Consider the following 16,179-nt stretch of genomic DNA (forward strand, 5'->3'; position numbering starts at 1 on the left):
GAGGGATGCTGGCCCTAGGTGCTGGATGACCCCTGACTGTGGCACAAATGCTTGCATGATCATTTCTGTAATGCATTTTGTTTTGATGTTATTCTGATTTTTCTGTTTACTGTTTCTTCAGCTTGGTAAAAACTGTGTAAAAATTTTGCAACTGTTAGAATGGCCTAAGCAGTAGGTCACCCCTCTGAGTCTGGTCTGCTTGAGGTTTCCTCCTCAGTGTCATCAGAGGGAGTTTTCCTTTACCACTGTCACCTGTGTGCTTACTCTAGGGGTTGGGACCTTATTTGTGTGAAGCGCCTTTAGGCAGCATTGTTGTGATTTGGTGCTATATAAATGAAAATAAAAATGAAATTGAAATCCTATTGTTTTTCTACTGCACTGACTAAAAGAGGCACTTGAAATTAATACATATTTGTTAAGTGAAAGATATTTGCTTTATTATATATGTAGCATAACATGATTTAAAATTAATATGAGTACTTGATTGCAGGATACATGAAGGCTACAGTGCAGCTTAACTGAACAATTTCAAAGATTCCAACATCGTTAATTATATCACATCTGTGTTTGAATACAGTAAAACTGATTTTTTTTTATTATTATTATTGTTTGCTGTGAATTGCCTCCCTTTCCCTTTTGAATTCTTTTAGTTTTTACTTCACTCTTCATCCTTATTTGAATATAAATACATTTCTTTCTAGTTTATTCAAATTCAGTAGCTTTACACCTTTATCTGATTTATCATTAACCCCCCTCCCACCGTTGATTTTACACAAATAATTTATTTTATTCGTTTTGCAACATCCAGGTATGCAAATTCAATCTCTCTGTCGGCAGGGCAGGTGCTAGTGAACTCCTTTCTCTGGTAGGTGCAGTTTAAATAACGCCACAGTCCCGTCATCTCTGCTGGGATCTCAAAGCCGCGGTATTTCCTGGCCACCACCTGCAAACACAAAATTCCCACAAAGAAGAGTTTGATCAAGGTTAATGAGTGAGCTCATTTCCATTTCTCACAAGGAAGTAGTCTGTCTGTAGAATTGATGGGTTTGTTGACCATTAATGTCAGGGTGTACAACGCATGAATTTAGCTTGACCTTACTATTACCTTATGTGAATAACAACTTGGGACGTCTACCATTTTGAAATGTTACAGATAAATAGACCTTCAGAATGTGCAGTTTAGGCAGAAGGTTGCAGTCGGCCAAGGTGAGTTCAGGTCCATCTAGGAAGCTCCTTGTCGACTCAGGCAGGTCTCCTGATGTGTCACCGTCTATCTCCTCGGGTAAGGGTGTCCTCATGAAGTCATCAAGATGCCAGAGGGACTTTAGCAAGGCTTTCTCTAAGGCTGCACAGACACACAAATACACTCAGATACACAAGCAGTTGGACATTTACACAATTTTTGTAATTTTGCCTTTTTACTACACCACAATCGAGTTGAAACTGAACCATCAGGATGTAGTTGAAGTGTCTCCAACTCCCCTTAGACTCCCCTTATCTCACTGGGCGTGAATGTTGGAGAGCAGCTAAAGACGCGACTTCGTGACCAAACACATGAATGAGTGACAGTGTCACAGCTGGTATCTCACCCTGCTCAGAGTGCCGCTCTCTCTGGACCGACATCTCTGCTATTTTGGCACTGTGAGATAGCTCGCCCACAGATTGAGCTCGGCGGACTACTTTCGCGAAACTGCTCAGTGTGCCGCTCTCGTTGGAACGACAGCACACAGAATGTGTCTCTTCCCAGATTGATCTCTTTCAGTGCAGCTTCTTGTTCTGACTTTAACATGAAGTTAACACCCAAGTCTTCATCGTCAACTGTAAATGGTAATCAAAACATTCCAATCGTATCTTTCTGAACTCTTCCGCATCAAACTCCATCGTGTCAGTGCTTACAATGCTCATAAACTTTTAAGTTTCTTAAATATTTATTATGGCCACTCTTAAAACTTCAGTTCTCTTTATAATTTTATTCCTGGTAAATTTTAGAATTGATTTAGATGAGATATACTCATTATCTCACAGAAATATATCACAATTATCTGGGAACTACTTTCTGCACAGGAATTCATCAAGCACAACGGCCGCGGGCGCGTACTAACACAGAATCCCCAGAAACTTTGGAAAGTTGTTCCGCCATAACGAGAGCGTCCACTTTTAGCTTGTCATAAGCTAAGCTAGTGGCACTCGTGAGAGTGTGCTGGTATCTCACTGAAGTGGCCAATCACAGCTGAAATGATGACATGTTTGTGCACAAAGTGATCAGCTCTTATTATCCTGCTATTATCCATGTGAACAGACTGTGGAAATTCCCCCGCTGTGCCCAGTAAGGAGAAGAAACAATAATTAAAAATAAATATATAAATGTTAACAATAATAATAATAATAACAATAATGATAGCAGGAGTGGTGGCCAAGTGCTTAGTACAGTTTGTTTCACTGTGGAAGGTTCCCAGTTCAAACCCCACCCATCCCGCCATAATTCTCCATGTAATGGAGATGTTGTGTCAGGAAGGGCATCCAGCGTAAAACTTGTGCCAGTTTGACATGCCAATCCCACCTTGGATTTGCTGTGGCGACCCTGAGTGCAAACAAGGGAGCAGCCGAAGGGGCTTATGTTTAACAATAAAGCCTGCAGTGCACTCACCGGCTTGCAGAATTATGTCCCTGCTGGATATACGAGGGCTGTCAATAAAGTTACGGTCCTTTTTATTTTTTTCAAAAACTATATGGATTTCATTCATATGTTTTTACGTCAGACATGCTTGAACCCTCGTGCGCATGCGTGAGTTTTTCCACGCCTGTCGGTGACGTCATTCGCCTGTGAGCACGCCTTGTGGGAGGAGTCGTCCAGCCCCTCGTCGGAATTCCTTTGTCTGAGAAGTTGCTGAGAGACTGGCGCGTTGTTTGATGAAAATTTTTTCTAAACCTGTGAGACACATCGAAGTGGACACGGTTCGAAAAATTAAGCTGGTTTTCAGTGAAAATTTTAACGGCTGATGAGAGATTTTGAGGTGAGACTGTCGCTTTAAGGACTTTTCACGGTGCGAGACGTCACTCAGCGCTCTCAGGCGCCGTCGTCAGCCTGTTCAAGCTGAAAACCTCCACATTTCAGGCTCTATTGATCCAGGACGTCGTGAGAGAACAGAGAAGTTTCAGAAGAAGTCGGTTTCAGCATTTTATCCGGATATTCCACTGTTAAAGGAGATTTTTTTAATGAAAGACGTGCGGACGGGTCCGCGCGTCGGGACGCAGCCGCCGCGACGCTCCGCCACAGGAAAAACACCTCTGTTGAAAGCCTTAAGGACAAGTTGGAACATGTCCTGCCTGTTAAACAATTTCTCATATACTCACTCCACTGAAAGCCATCAAAAGCCGCCTGGATTTTACAAATGGTTATCAACACGGAGGTGTTTTTCCTGTGCCGCCGCACCGCGTCGGCTGCGTCCCGACGCGCGGATCTGTCCGCACGTCTTTCATTAAAAAAATCTCCTTTAACAGTGGAATATCCGGATAAAATGCTGAAACCGACTTCTTCTGAAACTTCTCTGTTCTCTCACGACGTCCTGGATCAATAGAGCCTGAAATGTGGAGGTTTTCAGCTTGAACAGGCTGATGACGCCGCCTGAGAGCGCTGAGCGACGTCTCGCACCGTGAAAAGTCCTTAAAGCGACAGTATCACCTCAAAATCTCTCATCAGCTGTTAAAATTTTCACTGAAAACCAGCTTAATTTTTCGAACCGTGTCCACTTCGATGTGTCTCACAGGTTTAGAAAAAATTTTGATCAAACAACGCGCCAGTCTCTCACCAACTTCTCAGACAAAGGAATTCCGACGAGGGGCTGGGCGACTCCTCCCACAAGGAGTGCTCACAGGCGAATGACGTCACCGACAGGCGTGGAAAAACTCACGCATGCGCACGAGGGTTCAAGCATGTCTGACGTAAAAACATATGAATGAAATCCATGTAGTTTTTGAAAAAAATAAAAAGGACTGTTACTTTATTGACAGCCCTCGTATAATCCCCGTTTACATGATCCTTTTGTACTCGGCACCAAGCTCTACATGCAGTGCTCATTCACGCACTGGACCAGGCTGTGACACTGCAATGTCCAGCAGTGCTTCAGGGGTGTGCGTCCTTTAATGTAATTTGATTTATTCAGCAATAACATAATAAGTACCTTTTGCTGTTTCATTGTATTTTCACTCGGGGGATCCACAGCAGAACCGAGGTGTATCTGCACAATGATTTGGCACAGATACGTCCTCCTTCATCCTCCTGCATTTTGGCTCTGATGGACAGATGTCATCACAATTTCATGGTACAGAATTTAGCAGAAATATTTTCCCGGTTTAAAGACATATATGAACGCTGTGGGAGAGCTGGATTTGAGTAGTGTGCTATTTAATGAAAACATGCCATCATATTGCCTCACTGACAATAAGCACATCGAAGAACTCCCATTGCGATGCTGGTGACACCCTGCAAGTGCAGCGAGGGAAGAGCACCATCCAGCAAACGTTGCATGAAATCAAGCAGTTTCCCTCACAAATGCCATTCACAGGCTGTCGCAGCCCAGTGAGATAGGACACTTAGATGGGACTTCTTCAACTAAGGATGCCACCTATATACAGCAGAGGGGACTAGGACAATGTAGACGAAGTGTGTTGTTCAATAACAGTCACATAACGTGACCAAGAATCAAACCCAGATCGACATATTGCTAACCTGTTAACGATTAAAGAATATACAAATAATGAATGTTTATGAGTTCAGTGGTACGAATATTTCATGAGGGGAAAGCTGGAACATACCATTCAACGAGGCGAAGATGAACTGAATGGTTTGTTCCAGCTTTCACTGAATTAAATATTCATTCCACTGAAAGAATGTAAAAACATTCATTATTTGTTTATATAACGGCTAAAATAGATCCTTGTCATTTAATAATTTGTTGATTTATAAACAACAGAAAAGGGACTTAAATTTTGGTGTTCCACTGCTGCTAAAATCCAAATTGTGATGTGTAGTCTGGTGATGCTGTGCACTGACTTTGGACTTCCATAAAAAAAGAAAAAAATTGACTTTGTGTAGTTCCTCAGTCCAGCCACAAATCATGTCAGCTTTTCATCTGAACAGCTCTTCATCAAATCAAATCAATTCAAATCAATTTTATTTATATAGTGCCAAATCACAACAACAGTTGCCCCAAGGTGCTTTATATTGCAAAGCAAAAGCCATACAATAATTACAGAAAAACCCCAACGGTCAAAACGACCCCCTATGAGCAAGCACTTGGCGACAGTGGAAAGGAAAAACTCCCTTTTAACGGGAAGAAACCTCCAGCAGAACCAGGCTCAGGGAGGGGCAGTCTTCTGCTGGGACTGGTTGAGGCTGAGGGGAGAGAATCAGGAAAAAGACATGCTGTGGAAGACAGCAGAGATCAATCACTAATGATTAAATGCAGAGTGGTGCATACAAAGCAAAAAGAGAAAGAAACACTCAGTGCATCAGGGGAACCCCCCAGCAGTCTAAGTCTATAGCAGCATAACTAAGGGATGGTTCAGGGTCACCTGATCCAGCCCTAACTATAAGCTTTAGCAAAAAGGAATGTTTTTGTTGTGGGCTGGGGTGTTTGGCTGGCTTGGTTTTTGTTTTCTGTTTCTCCCACCAGGTGGTATGCATTCAGGACTGAGTGGCTGAGCATCAGGACCTCACCCTGAACACCTGAGGCTTGTTTTCACACGCAGGTCATCAGGACTCACAGCTGTGGTGTATTTTGTCATAATCAGAGATTGCTGCATTTAAACCTTGAATGTACAGTGTGTGATTGCCAGAGACTCGACCTTGTGAGCAGACGTGTGAGATCGACGTCAGGAGAACAATCTCACCATCACGGACGCAGAGACCGCTCCAGGTTTGACACCACAGTCTGTGAAGGAGGATTGGGTGAGGTCTCACGCTCTTCAGCACACTTCCTGAGGTAATTTGGTTTTGGTGACTTTTGTGAAGTAATGACAGTGGATTTGGTGTCCCTCACACCTTGTTGTATCGAGCTGTCACGTTATGCTAATTGTCTAATCAGCTTCTGCTGCAGTGGAGATTTGAACTGAGTTGTTCTGTGCCCGCAGGGTAAGAAGCTGATGTATAGATTTAAGCCAGGAAGTGTTTGCTGATTGCGTGCACCTTTGAGTTGTGTCTCTGTGTGGAGTTGGACTCACCTCATGTTTTCTTTCTTCACAGACTCGGTTTGTCGCGGCCACCTGGGGGGTGTCGGCGGGGTCCCTGGGTCCGAACTGCTGTGGCTCCGGACCGTTTGCGCTGTTGAGAGCGCGCCGTGTTTCCACCTCACCAGACCGCGGACATTTTTGGTTGTTTATCACCCCACTGTTATGTTTATTAAATTCTGTTATCTTTTGAACCGTGCTCTGCTTATTTTATGCTGGGTCCTTTCAAACGCTGGGTCAGTGCTCCGACCGCGTCCTAAACATAACAGTAGTCTCTGGCCCTTTAACAATGGACCAGCGGAAGCAGAGACGGTATTTTTGCCGGGAAGGCTGCAGCAGCTGTTGGAGTTGATCCGGGATCAGTTGCGGGTGCTCTCCGCCCGGGTTGTGCGCGTTGGTGCGCGCATGGCGGAGGTTACAGCCTGGGTCGCGTTGCACCCCGCTGTTACGGCTGGAGCCCCGTCTCCTCCCGTGCAGCTGGCTCCGACGCCTGTTGTAGCAGCCCCGGTGGTATTTAGTTTGCACATTAAGCTGTTTGGTATAACCTGCTGTCATTTACAGCAGTGTGAATGGGTTTTTACTCTGTTACCACGGGGATTTTCTTATTTGGCACTTTGGCTCCCTCTGTTGGTGACAGAGTCACATTACCGTTCAGGTTCAAAGGATGGAAAACACGTTTTTCCATTCTTTGCACTTGACGACGTAGGCCAATGTTAGTTTTTTTTTATTGGTATATTATCCGTTTCTTGTTTTAGTATGAGGTGTTTTTATCAGGGGTTAATGTGTTGTTTCGGTGGGTTTTAAAGCACTGTCTGTGGTCTGGTGGAGTTGAAAATGCAGGCTGTCTGGAGCATGGCATGGACCCAGGTGACTTTATGTTAGTCTGTTAGTCTTTCTTTTTTATTTCTTTTGGTTTCACCTCCCAGGGTTTGATGGGACGGTCCTCTGGGGGGTGATGGGGGGGTAATGGGGTTGTTTTTTCTTTTTTTTTTTTTTTTTTATTGTGCCCTCTCTTCTCCTCTGGCTCCAGCCGTGTGAGCTGTACGTTGTCGGCGTTGCTGGAGTGGTGCAGTTTGGTTATGCTGGGCGTTTCCCAGGTAACCTCTGCACCCGGGGGGGGGGGGGGGGGGTTTGGGGTATTTTTTTTTTTTACTTCCCTGTCTTCTTCTCTGGCCCCAGCCGTGTGAGCCGTAGGTTGTCGGCGTTGCTGGGGTGGTGCAGTTTGGTTGTGCTGGGCATTTCCCAGGTGACCTCTGCATCCGGGAGGGGGGTTCGGGGTGTTGTTTTTTTTTTGTTGATTCCCTGTTCCACTTCCGGGTTCAGCGCGCCTTTGAGCCGTATGCCATCGGCGTAGCTGAGGTTAGGGGCAGTGGAATATACCCGCAGCTGGTGGCTGGTTTAAAAGTCGGAGGGGTGGCGCCGTCTTGTGCCGTACGCCATTACCGCTGTTCCACTCCTCCCGGTTGACTTTTGGGGTATAGTCGTGGTTGGTGGCGCTGGACGTGCTTCCAGTTTCCACTGTGCTGAGGGGGTGGGGTTGGGGTTGTTGTTTTGTTTGTATGGTTTTTTTTTTTGTTTTTCCCCCAGTTTCCGCCCTCAGGGTGTGACTGTGGTGTCCTCTGGGGGGGAAAGGGCTGTGGGTCCATCTAGCCGTAGACGGCCGGGGCTGGGTCTGTTAGGCATGGGGGGGCGTCTCCTGGGGTTTGATGGAATGGTCCTCTGGGAGGCGCTGGGAGTCCCCGCGGGTGACTTTGGATCCCAGAGGGACCTCGGCTGTGGTTATTACTCCTGGAGCTGGCGGGATGTCCTCTGGGGGGGTGTTGGTCCCTACATGTCGTCCGGGGGGGGGGGGGGGGGGTGTAAGAGTTTTTTTTTGTTTGTAAGCTTAAGTTTGGGTTGTGTTTTTTCTTTTCTCCTCTTCCCGGGGTTTGATAGGATGGTCCTCTGGGGGGGGGGGGGGGTTGGTATGGTTGTTTGTGTTTGTCTTCTTTTTTTTTGTTTTATGACTAAGCAGACTTTAACACATAGTCGGAAGAAGGCTGAGTGCACAGGTTTAAGAACTCCTGGCCAAAATTATGCAAAGTGAACAACTAAAGCAAGAGTCGACAGGAATGAACGCAAAGGTGGAGACTCTAACAGGTTTGCTAAATGAAACAGAGGGCAAGACCATTAAAGTAAACAAAGGATGTCTCTGCACTGGAGTGTCAGCTGCAGAGCAGTCTGCTTCAGACAGGCTCAGGGTGGGAAAGGATGAGCTCCAGGATGAGAGTGATGGTCTCGGCACGGAGTTCCCTGTTGACAGAGTTGAGGCGGCAGGGAGCGTGCGTTATCCAGCTGAGGGAAGAGCTGGAGAGGCTCAACATTGAGATGATCAATGACTGCATGAAGAGATTAACGTTGCAGGTGGAGCAGCTGATGATGGAGCTGTCGTCAGAGCACAGTAACGCACAGCTCCTGGAGACGGGCCTTTCCCAGCTGGATCATCAGCACAAGGAGCTGAAGCTGCAGTAGGTGTTTTTTGTTCCCAGCCAACAGTCCAGCCATAGTCCCTGGAGGGGGGCTTTGTTTTTTCTGGCCCAGGTCCGTGTGGTCGCCGGGAGGCTTCCCGTGAGGGTGGGGTACTGTTGTGGGCTGGGGTGTTTGGCTGGCTTGGTTTTTGTTTTCTGTTTCTCCCGCCAGGTGGTATGCATTCAGGACTGAGTGGCTGAGCATCAGGACCTCACCCTGAACACCTGAGGCTTGTTTTCACACGCAGGTCATCAGGACTCACAGCTGTGGTGTATTTTGTCATAATCAGAGATTGCTGCATTTAAACCTTGAATGCACAGTGTGTGATTGCCAGAGACTCGACCTTGTGAGCAGACGTGTGAGATCGACGTCAGGAGAACAATCTCACCATCACGGACGCAGAGACCGCTCCAGGTTTGACGCCACAGTCTGTGAAGGAGGATTGGGTGAGGTCTCACGCTCTTCAGCACACTTCCTGAGGTAATTTGGTTTTGGTGACTTTTGTGAAGTAATGACAGTGGATTTGGTGTCCCTCACACCTTGTTGTATCGAGTTGTCACGTTATGCTAATTGTCTAATCAGCTTCTGCTGCAGTGGAGATTTGAACTGAGTTGTTCTGTGCCCGCAGGGTAAGAAGCTGATGTATAGATTTAAGCCAGGAAGTGTTTGCTGATTGCGTGCACCTTTGAGTTGTGTCTCTGTGTGGAGTTGGACTCACCTCATGTTTTCTTTCTTCACAGACTCGGTTTGTCGCGGCCACCTGGGGGGTGTCAGCGGGGTCCCTGGGTCCGAACTGCTGTGGCTCCGGACCGTTTGCGCTGTTGAGAGCGCGCCGTGTTTCCACCTCACCAGACCGCGGACATTTTTGGTTGTTTATCACCCCACTGTTACGTTTATTAAATTCTGTTATCTTTTGAACCGTGCTCTGCTTATTTTATGCTGGGTCCTTTCAAACGCTGGGTCGGTGCTCCGACCGCGTCCTAAACATAACAGTTTTAAGCCTAATCTTAAAAGTAGAGAGGGTGTCTGTCTCCCTGATCCGAATTGGGAGCTGGTTCCACAGAAGAGGAGCCTGAAAGCTGAAGGCTCTGCCTCCCATTCTACTCTTAAAAACCCTAGGAACTACAAGTAAGCCTGCAGTCTGAGAGCAAAGCGCTCTATTGGGGTGATATGGTACTAAGAGGTCCCTAAGATAAGATGGGACCTGATTATTCAAAACCTTATAAGTAAGAAGAAGAATTTTAAATTTTATTCTAGAATTAACAGGAAGCCAATGAAGAGAGGCCAATATGGGTGAAATATGCTCTCTCCTTCTAGTCCCCGTCAGTACTCTAGCTGCAGCATTTTGAATTAACTGAAGGCTTTTCAGGGAACTTTTAGGACAACCTGATAATAATGAATTACAATAGTCCAGCCTAGAGGAAATAGATGCATGAATTAGTTTTTCAGCATCACTCTGAGACAAGACCTTTCTAATTTTAGAGATATTGCGCAAATGTAAAAAAGCAGTCCTACATATTTGCTTAATATGCGCATTGAAGGACATATCCTGATCAAAAATGACTCCAAGATTTCTCATAGTATTACTAGAGGTCAGGGTAATGCCATCCAGAGTAAGGATCTGGTTAGACACCATGTTTCTAAGATTCGTGGGGCCAAGTACAATAACTTCAGTTTTATCTGAATCTAAAAGCAGGAAATTAGAGGTCATCCATGTCTTTATGTCTGTAAGACATTCCTGCAGTTTAACTAATTGGTGTGTGTCCTCTGGCTTCATTGATAGATAAAGCTGGGTATCATCTGCATAACAATGAAAATTTAAGCAATGCTTTCTAATAATACTGCCTAATGGGAAGCATGTATAAAGTGAATAAAATTGGTCCTAGCACAGAACCTTGTGGAACTCCATAATTAACCTTAGTCTGTGAAGAAGACTCCCCATTTACATGAACAAATTGTAATCTATTAGATAGATATGATTCAAACCACCGCAGTGCAGTGCCTTTAATACCTATGGCATGCTCTAATCTCTGTAATAAAATTTTATGGTCAACAATATCAAAAGCAGCACTGAGGTCTAACAGGACAAGCACAGAGATGAGTCCACTGTCTGAGGCCATAAGAAGATCATTTGTAACCTTCACTAATGCTGTTTCTGTACTATGATGAATTCTGAAACCTGACTGAAACTCTTCAAATAGACCATTCCTCTGCAGATGATCAGTTAGCTGTTTTACAACTACCCTTTCAAGAATTTTTGTGTTGGAGATTGGCCTATAATTAGCTAAGATAGCTGGATCAAGTGATGGCTTTTTAAGTAATGGTTTAATTACTGCCACCTTAAAAGCCTGTGGTACATAGCCAACTAATAAAGATAGATTGATCATATTTAAGATCGAAACATTAATTAATGGTAGGGCTTCCTTGAGCAGCCTGGTAGGAATGGGGTCTAATAGACATGTTGATGGTTTGGAGGAAGTGACTAATCAAAATAACTCAGAACAATCAGAGAGAAAGAGTCTAACCAAATACCAGCATTACTGAAAGCAGCCAAAGATAACGATATGTCTTTGGGATGGTTATGAGTAATTTTTTCTCTAATAGTTAAAATTTTATTAGCAAAGAAAGTCATGACGTCATTACTAGTTAAAGTTAAAGGAATACTCGGCTCAATAGCGCTCTGACTCTTTGTCAGCCTGGCTACAGTGCTGAACAGAAACCTGGGGTTGTTCTTATTTTCTTCAATTAGTGATGAGTAGTAAGATGTCCTAGCTTTACGGAGGGCTTTTTTATAGAGCAACAGACTCTTTTTCCAGGCTAAGTGAAGATCTTCTAAATTAGTGAGACGCCATTTCCTCTCCAACTTATGGTTATCTGCTTTAAGCTGCGAGTTTGTGAGTTATACCACGGAGTCAGGCACTTCTGATTTAAGGCTCTCTTTTTCAGAGGAGCTACAGCATCCAAAGTTGTGCTCAATGAGGATGTAAAACTATTGACGAGATAATCTATCTCACTCACAGAGTTTAGGTAGCTACTCTGCACTGTGTTGGTATATGGCATTGGAGAACATAACAAAGAAGGAATCATATCCTTAAACATAGTTACAGCGCTTTCCGAAAGACTTCTACTGTAATGAAACTTATTCCCCACTGCTGGGTAGTCCATTAAAGTAAATGTAAATGTTATTAAGAAATTATCAGACAGAAGGGGGTTTTCAGGGAATACTGTTAAGTCTTCAATTTCCATACCATAAGTCAAAACAAGATCTAAAGTATGATTAAAGTGGTGGGTGGACTCATTTACATTTTGAGCAAAGCCAATTGAGTCTAATAATAGATTAAATGCAGTGCTGAGGCTGTCATTCTCAGCATCTATGTGGATGTTAAAATCGCCCACTATAATTATCTTATCTGAGCTAAACACTAAGTCAGACAAAAGGTCTGAAAATTCACAGAGAAACTCACAGTAACAACCAGGTGGACGATAGATAACAACAAATAAAATTGGTTTTTGGGACTTCCAATTTGGATGGACAAGACTAAGAGTCAAGCTTTATGCATCCAGACAGTTTACAATGTAGTGGATTTTTTGTGTGTGTGCGTGTATATGTGTGTTACAAGAATTAGCAGTGTCAGTTAGCTCAATCAAATCGTCCCGGTAGTTGTCCCCCGTGCTCGCGCACCCACACGCAACTGGGTCAGCGCGTGTGTGGGTGTGTAATACCAAAAAAAAAAAGACTGTGTACATCCTCAGTGCAGCGAACAAAAAATTAGTCCAGCTTTTCATTCTTCCTGCTAACAGCCTCCAGACAGCGCAGTGGATTTGTTTTGTGTGTGTGTGTGTGTGTGTGTGTGTGTGTGTGTGTGTGTGTGTGTGTGTGTGTGTGTGTGTGTGTGTGTGTGTGTGTGTGTGTGTGTGTGTTTGTGTGTGTGCGTGCGTGTGCACGTGTGCAGAATGCAATGGTACAAAATGTATGAAACCAAATTTGCACTCTAAATGGAACCAAACTGCACTCTAAATGCAATGCAACACAAATGGGATGAATTAATCCATGTCATGTGACATACAAAGCACCAATCAAATGACAAGGATAAACTCAGCGGTTATATAACAGTCATCGTTAAACACAGTTCCTCCATTTTCAGAGGTATGTAATTGGGCACACTAATTATAAAGATTATTGTCTAATACTTGACTTGACCACTGCTCTCATCAGTGACAGTAAACCAGTAGATTGTTGATTCTCTGACACATGATTGGTCAGTCTTCAGACATACAACAGGATATCAAAATCTCTCACCATCGTTGGTGTCTTTTCTCTGGTTTTTGATGTAAGCTGAGAACTTGGCAAACACATCAATACCAGCTGTATTGGCTTCGCGGTGTTTGGGAGCAAGCCTGGGATAGCTGCAGAAAATAAATGCATTGGAAAATTGAAATAAGGAACAAAACATACTTGCATTTAAAGGCATGCATGGCAGGCAATAGTGACATGTAATGATCTTTACACGTGAAGAGTTCAGTAGCAAAACCCTGGATGTCCAAAATCACCAATTGCTAGTTGAGGCCAACATGCTTTAGTTTGGTTGATTAACAACAGTGCATCCAGGAAGTAATCACAGCGCTTATTCCAAATTTTGTTATGTTAGAGCCTTATGCCAAAATAGACAAAATTCATTTTTGTCCTAAAAAGTCAGCACACAATACCTTATAATCAAAATTTCTGAGATTCTGCCATTTTATTAAAAATAAAAAAAAAATAAATCACATGTACATAAGCATTAACAGCCTTTGCCATGAAACCCAAAATTGCACTCAGTTACATCCTGTTTCCACTGATCATCCTTGAGATGTTTCTGCAGCTTAATTGGAGTCCACCTGGGGTAAATTCAGTTGACTGGACATGATTTGGAAAGACACACACCTGTCTACATATAAGGCCCCACAGTTGTCAGTGCATGTCAGAGCACAAACCAAGCATGAAGTCAGAGGAACTGTCTGTAGACCTCCGAGACAGGATTTTCTTGAGGCACAAATCTGAAGAAAGGTAAAGAAACATTTCTGCTGCTTTGAAGGTCCCAATGAGCACAGTGGCCTCCATCATCGATAAGTGGAAGAAGTTCAGATCCAAAAGGGCTCTTTCTAGAGCTGGCCACCTGTCTAAACTGAGCAATTGGGGGAGAAGGGCCTTAGTCAGGGAGGTAACCACTCTGTCAGAACTCCAGCATTTCTCTGTGGAGGAGAGGAGAACCTTTCAGAAGGGCAACCATCTCTGCAGAAATCCACCAATCAGGCCTGTATGGTAGAGTGGCCAGATGGAAGCCACTCCTTAGTAAAAGGCACATGGCAGCCCAAATGGAGTTTGCCAAAAGGCACCTGAAGGACTCTCAGACCATGAAAAACAAAATTCTCTGGTCTGATGAGACAAAGATTGAAATCTTTGGTGTGAATGCCAGTTGTCGTGTTTGGAGAAAACCAGGCACCATCCCTACAGTGAAGTATGGTGGTGGCAGCATCATGCTGTAGGGATGTTTTTCAGCAGCAGGAACTGGGAGACTCATCAGGATTGAGGGAAAGATGAATGCAGCAATGTACAGAGACATCCTGGATGAAAACCTGCTCCAGAGTGCTCTTAACCTCAGACTGGGGCAATGGTTCACCTTTCAGCAGGACAATGTCCAAGCACACAGCCAAGATATCAAAGGAGTGGCTTCAAGACAACTCTGTGAATGTCCTTAAGTGGCCCAGCCAGAGCCCAGATCTGAATCTGATTGAACATCTCTGGAGAAACCTGAAAATGCCTGTGCACCGACACTCCCCATCCAACCTGATGGAGCTTGAGAGATGCTGCAAAGAGGAATGGACAACACTGACCAAAGATAGATGAACCAAGCTTGTGGCAACATATTCAAGTAGACTTGAGGCTGTAATTGCTGCCAAAGATACATCAATAAAGTATTGAGCAAAGGGTGTTAATACTTGTGTGCATGTGATTTCTTGGCTTTTTATTTTGAATAAATTTGCAAAAATTTCAAAAAAAAAATTTTCATGTTGCCGTTTTGGGAAGTGAGTAGAATTTTGAAGGAAAAAAATGAGTTTACTCCATTTTGGAAAAAAGGCTGTAGTAACATAACAAAATGTGGACTAAGTGAAGCGTTGTGAATACTTTCTGGATGCACCGTATCAATGTGTATAATACTAAAGAATTCAAACATCCTATTTTCATTTTATTGATGGAAATCTGTGCATTTTCTAATGTGTTTTCCTTTAAAATTGGCATTTTAAATGACATTTTTCTCCATTTGAAAATATTTTACTGGTAGCAAATAAGGGTAGCATCAAATTGTTGTTTCCACTTCATCTGTTTGCTTAATCTTATGTAATCCGACTCTGGTGGGCATGATTGTCTTAAAATCATACATACCAGCACATGTAATGTACAACGTACAAGTGTTTTAACACACCACTACAGACATGAATTACTGTTTATTGATGAACAATTTCAAAATATTTGTTCCATTTTAACACTATCATAATTACATTCAGTTCACAGAGACAGTCTGCAGAAATAAATGCATGTGTGACAAGCTGTATAAGTTAGGCAATGTGAGTTAATAGACTGCTGTATTGTTGCTCTGAGTGAACAGTAGAAAGGATAGTGGGGTCCATTTGTGGCCAGGTCCAGTGACAGGTAATAACTGGTTAGTGCATGTTACACCGTAGCCTTCAGACCTATCTTCCCACAATAAAATGCAACATTACAAATAGGCATCACATTATATCCCAAAGCACTGTCACTGCCATTAGATGGACATTTGGTCATTTGTTCATTAATATTCAAGTACAATAAATACAAACATCATTTATCAAACAGGTCTCCTAAAAAACATGAACTGTGATTAGTGTTGTTCACTCTGACAGTTTTGGTCTGCTCAGTTAGTTAAAAAAAATCCTAGTATCCCTGAAATGTATAAAAATAACGCAATCCTAACATACCCTCGGCCGTATGAGCATAAAAATAGGAAAGAGAATGTGACTTTTTGACCTCTTACCGGACTTACACTGAGCACAATCAGAGAGATAGACAGACGCAAAGTGTTCGCAATACCCGATGGCCATATTTTGGCTTCGCATAAAAATCCATATAAAACTGACAAGCCCAATTCCAATGAAGTTGGGACGTTGTGTAAAATGTAAATAAAACAGAATACAATGATTTGCAAATCCTCTTCAACCTATATTCAATTGAATACACCACAAAGACAAGATATTTCATGTTCAAACTAATAAACTTTATTGTTTTTGTGCAAATATTTGCTCATTTTGTAATGGATGTGTTATGTGCAGATGCGAGTTGAGGAGCGGACCAGCGTCTGACTGAACCCAGCGCTAAATAACGAGAAAGCGGTTCCAAAAACAAAACAAATTTATTTCCCTTCTGTG

The 16,179-nt window shown here is 43.5% G+C and overlaps 1 protein-coding gene across 1 annotated transcript in view; it reads right to left on the reverse strand.

Annotated features, from left to right (window-relative positions):
- Positions 1–372: 372 nt before the first annotated feature.
- Positions 373–16,179, reverse strand: part of LOC117512526 — a 70,589-nt gene continuing 54,782 nt past the window's right edge. Inside the window, exons 5-6 of the mRNA XM_034172670.1 lie at positions 1,164–1,345; positions 373–943 (exon numbers count right to left, since the gene is read on the reverse strand). Of these exons, the coding sequence (XP_034028561.1) occupies positions 782–943; positions 1,164–1,345 (344 nt within the window). The 3' untranslated portion in view covers positions 373–781. The remainder of the gene's footprint in view (positions 944–1,163; positions 1,346–16,179) is intronic.

The sequence above is a fragment of the Thalassophryne amazonica genome, chromosome 1 (assembly GCF_902500255.1).
Source record: "Thalassophryne amazonica chromosome 1, fThaAma1.1, whole genome shotgun sequence".
Classification (NCBI taxonomy): domain Eukaryota; kingdom Metazoa; phylum Chordata; class Actinopteri; order Batrachoidiformes; family Batrachoididae; genus Thalassophryne; species Thalassophryne amazonica.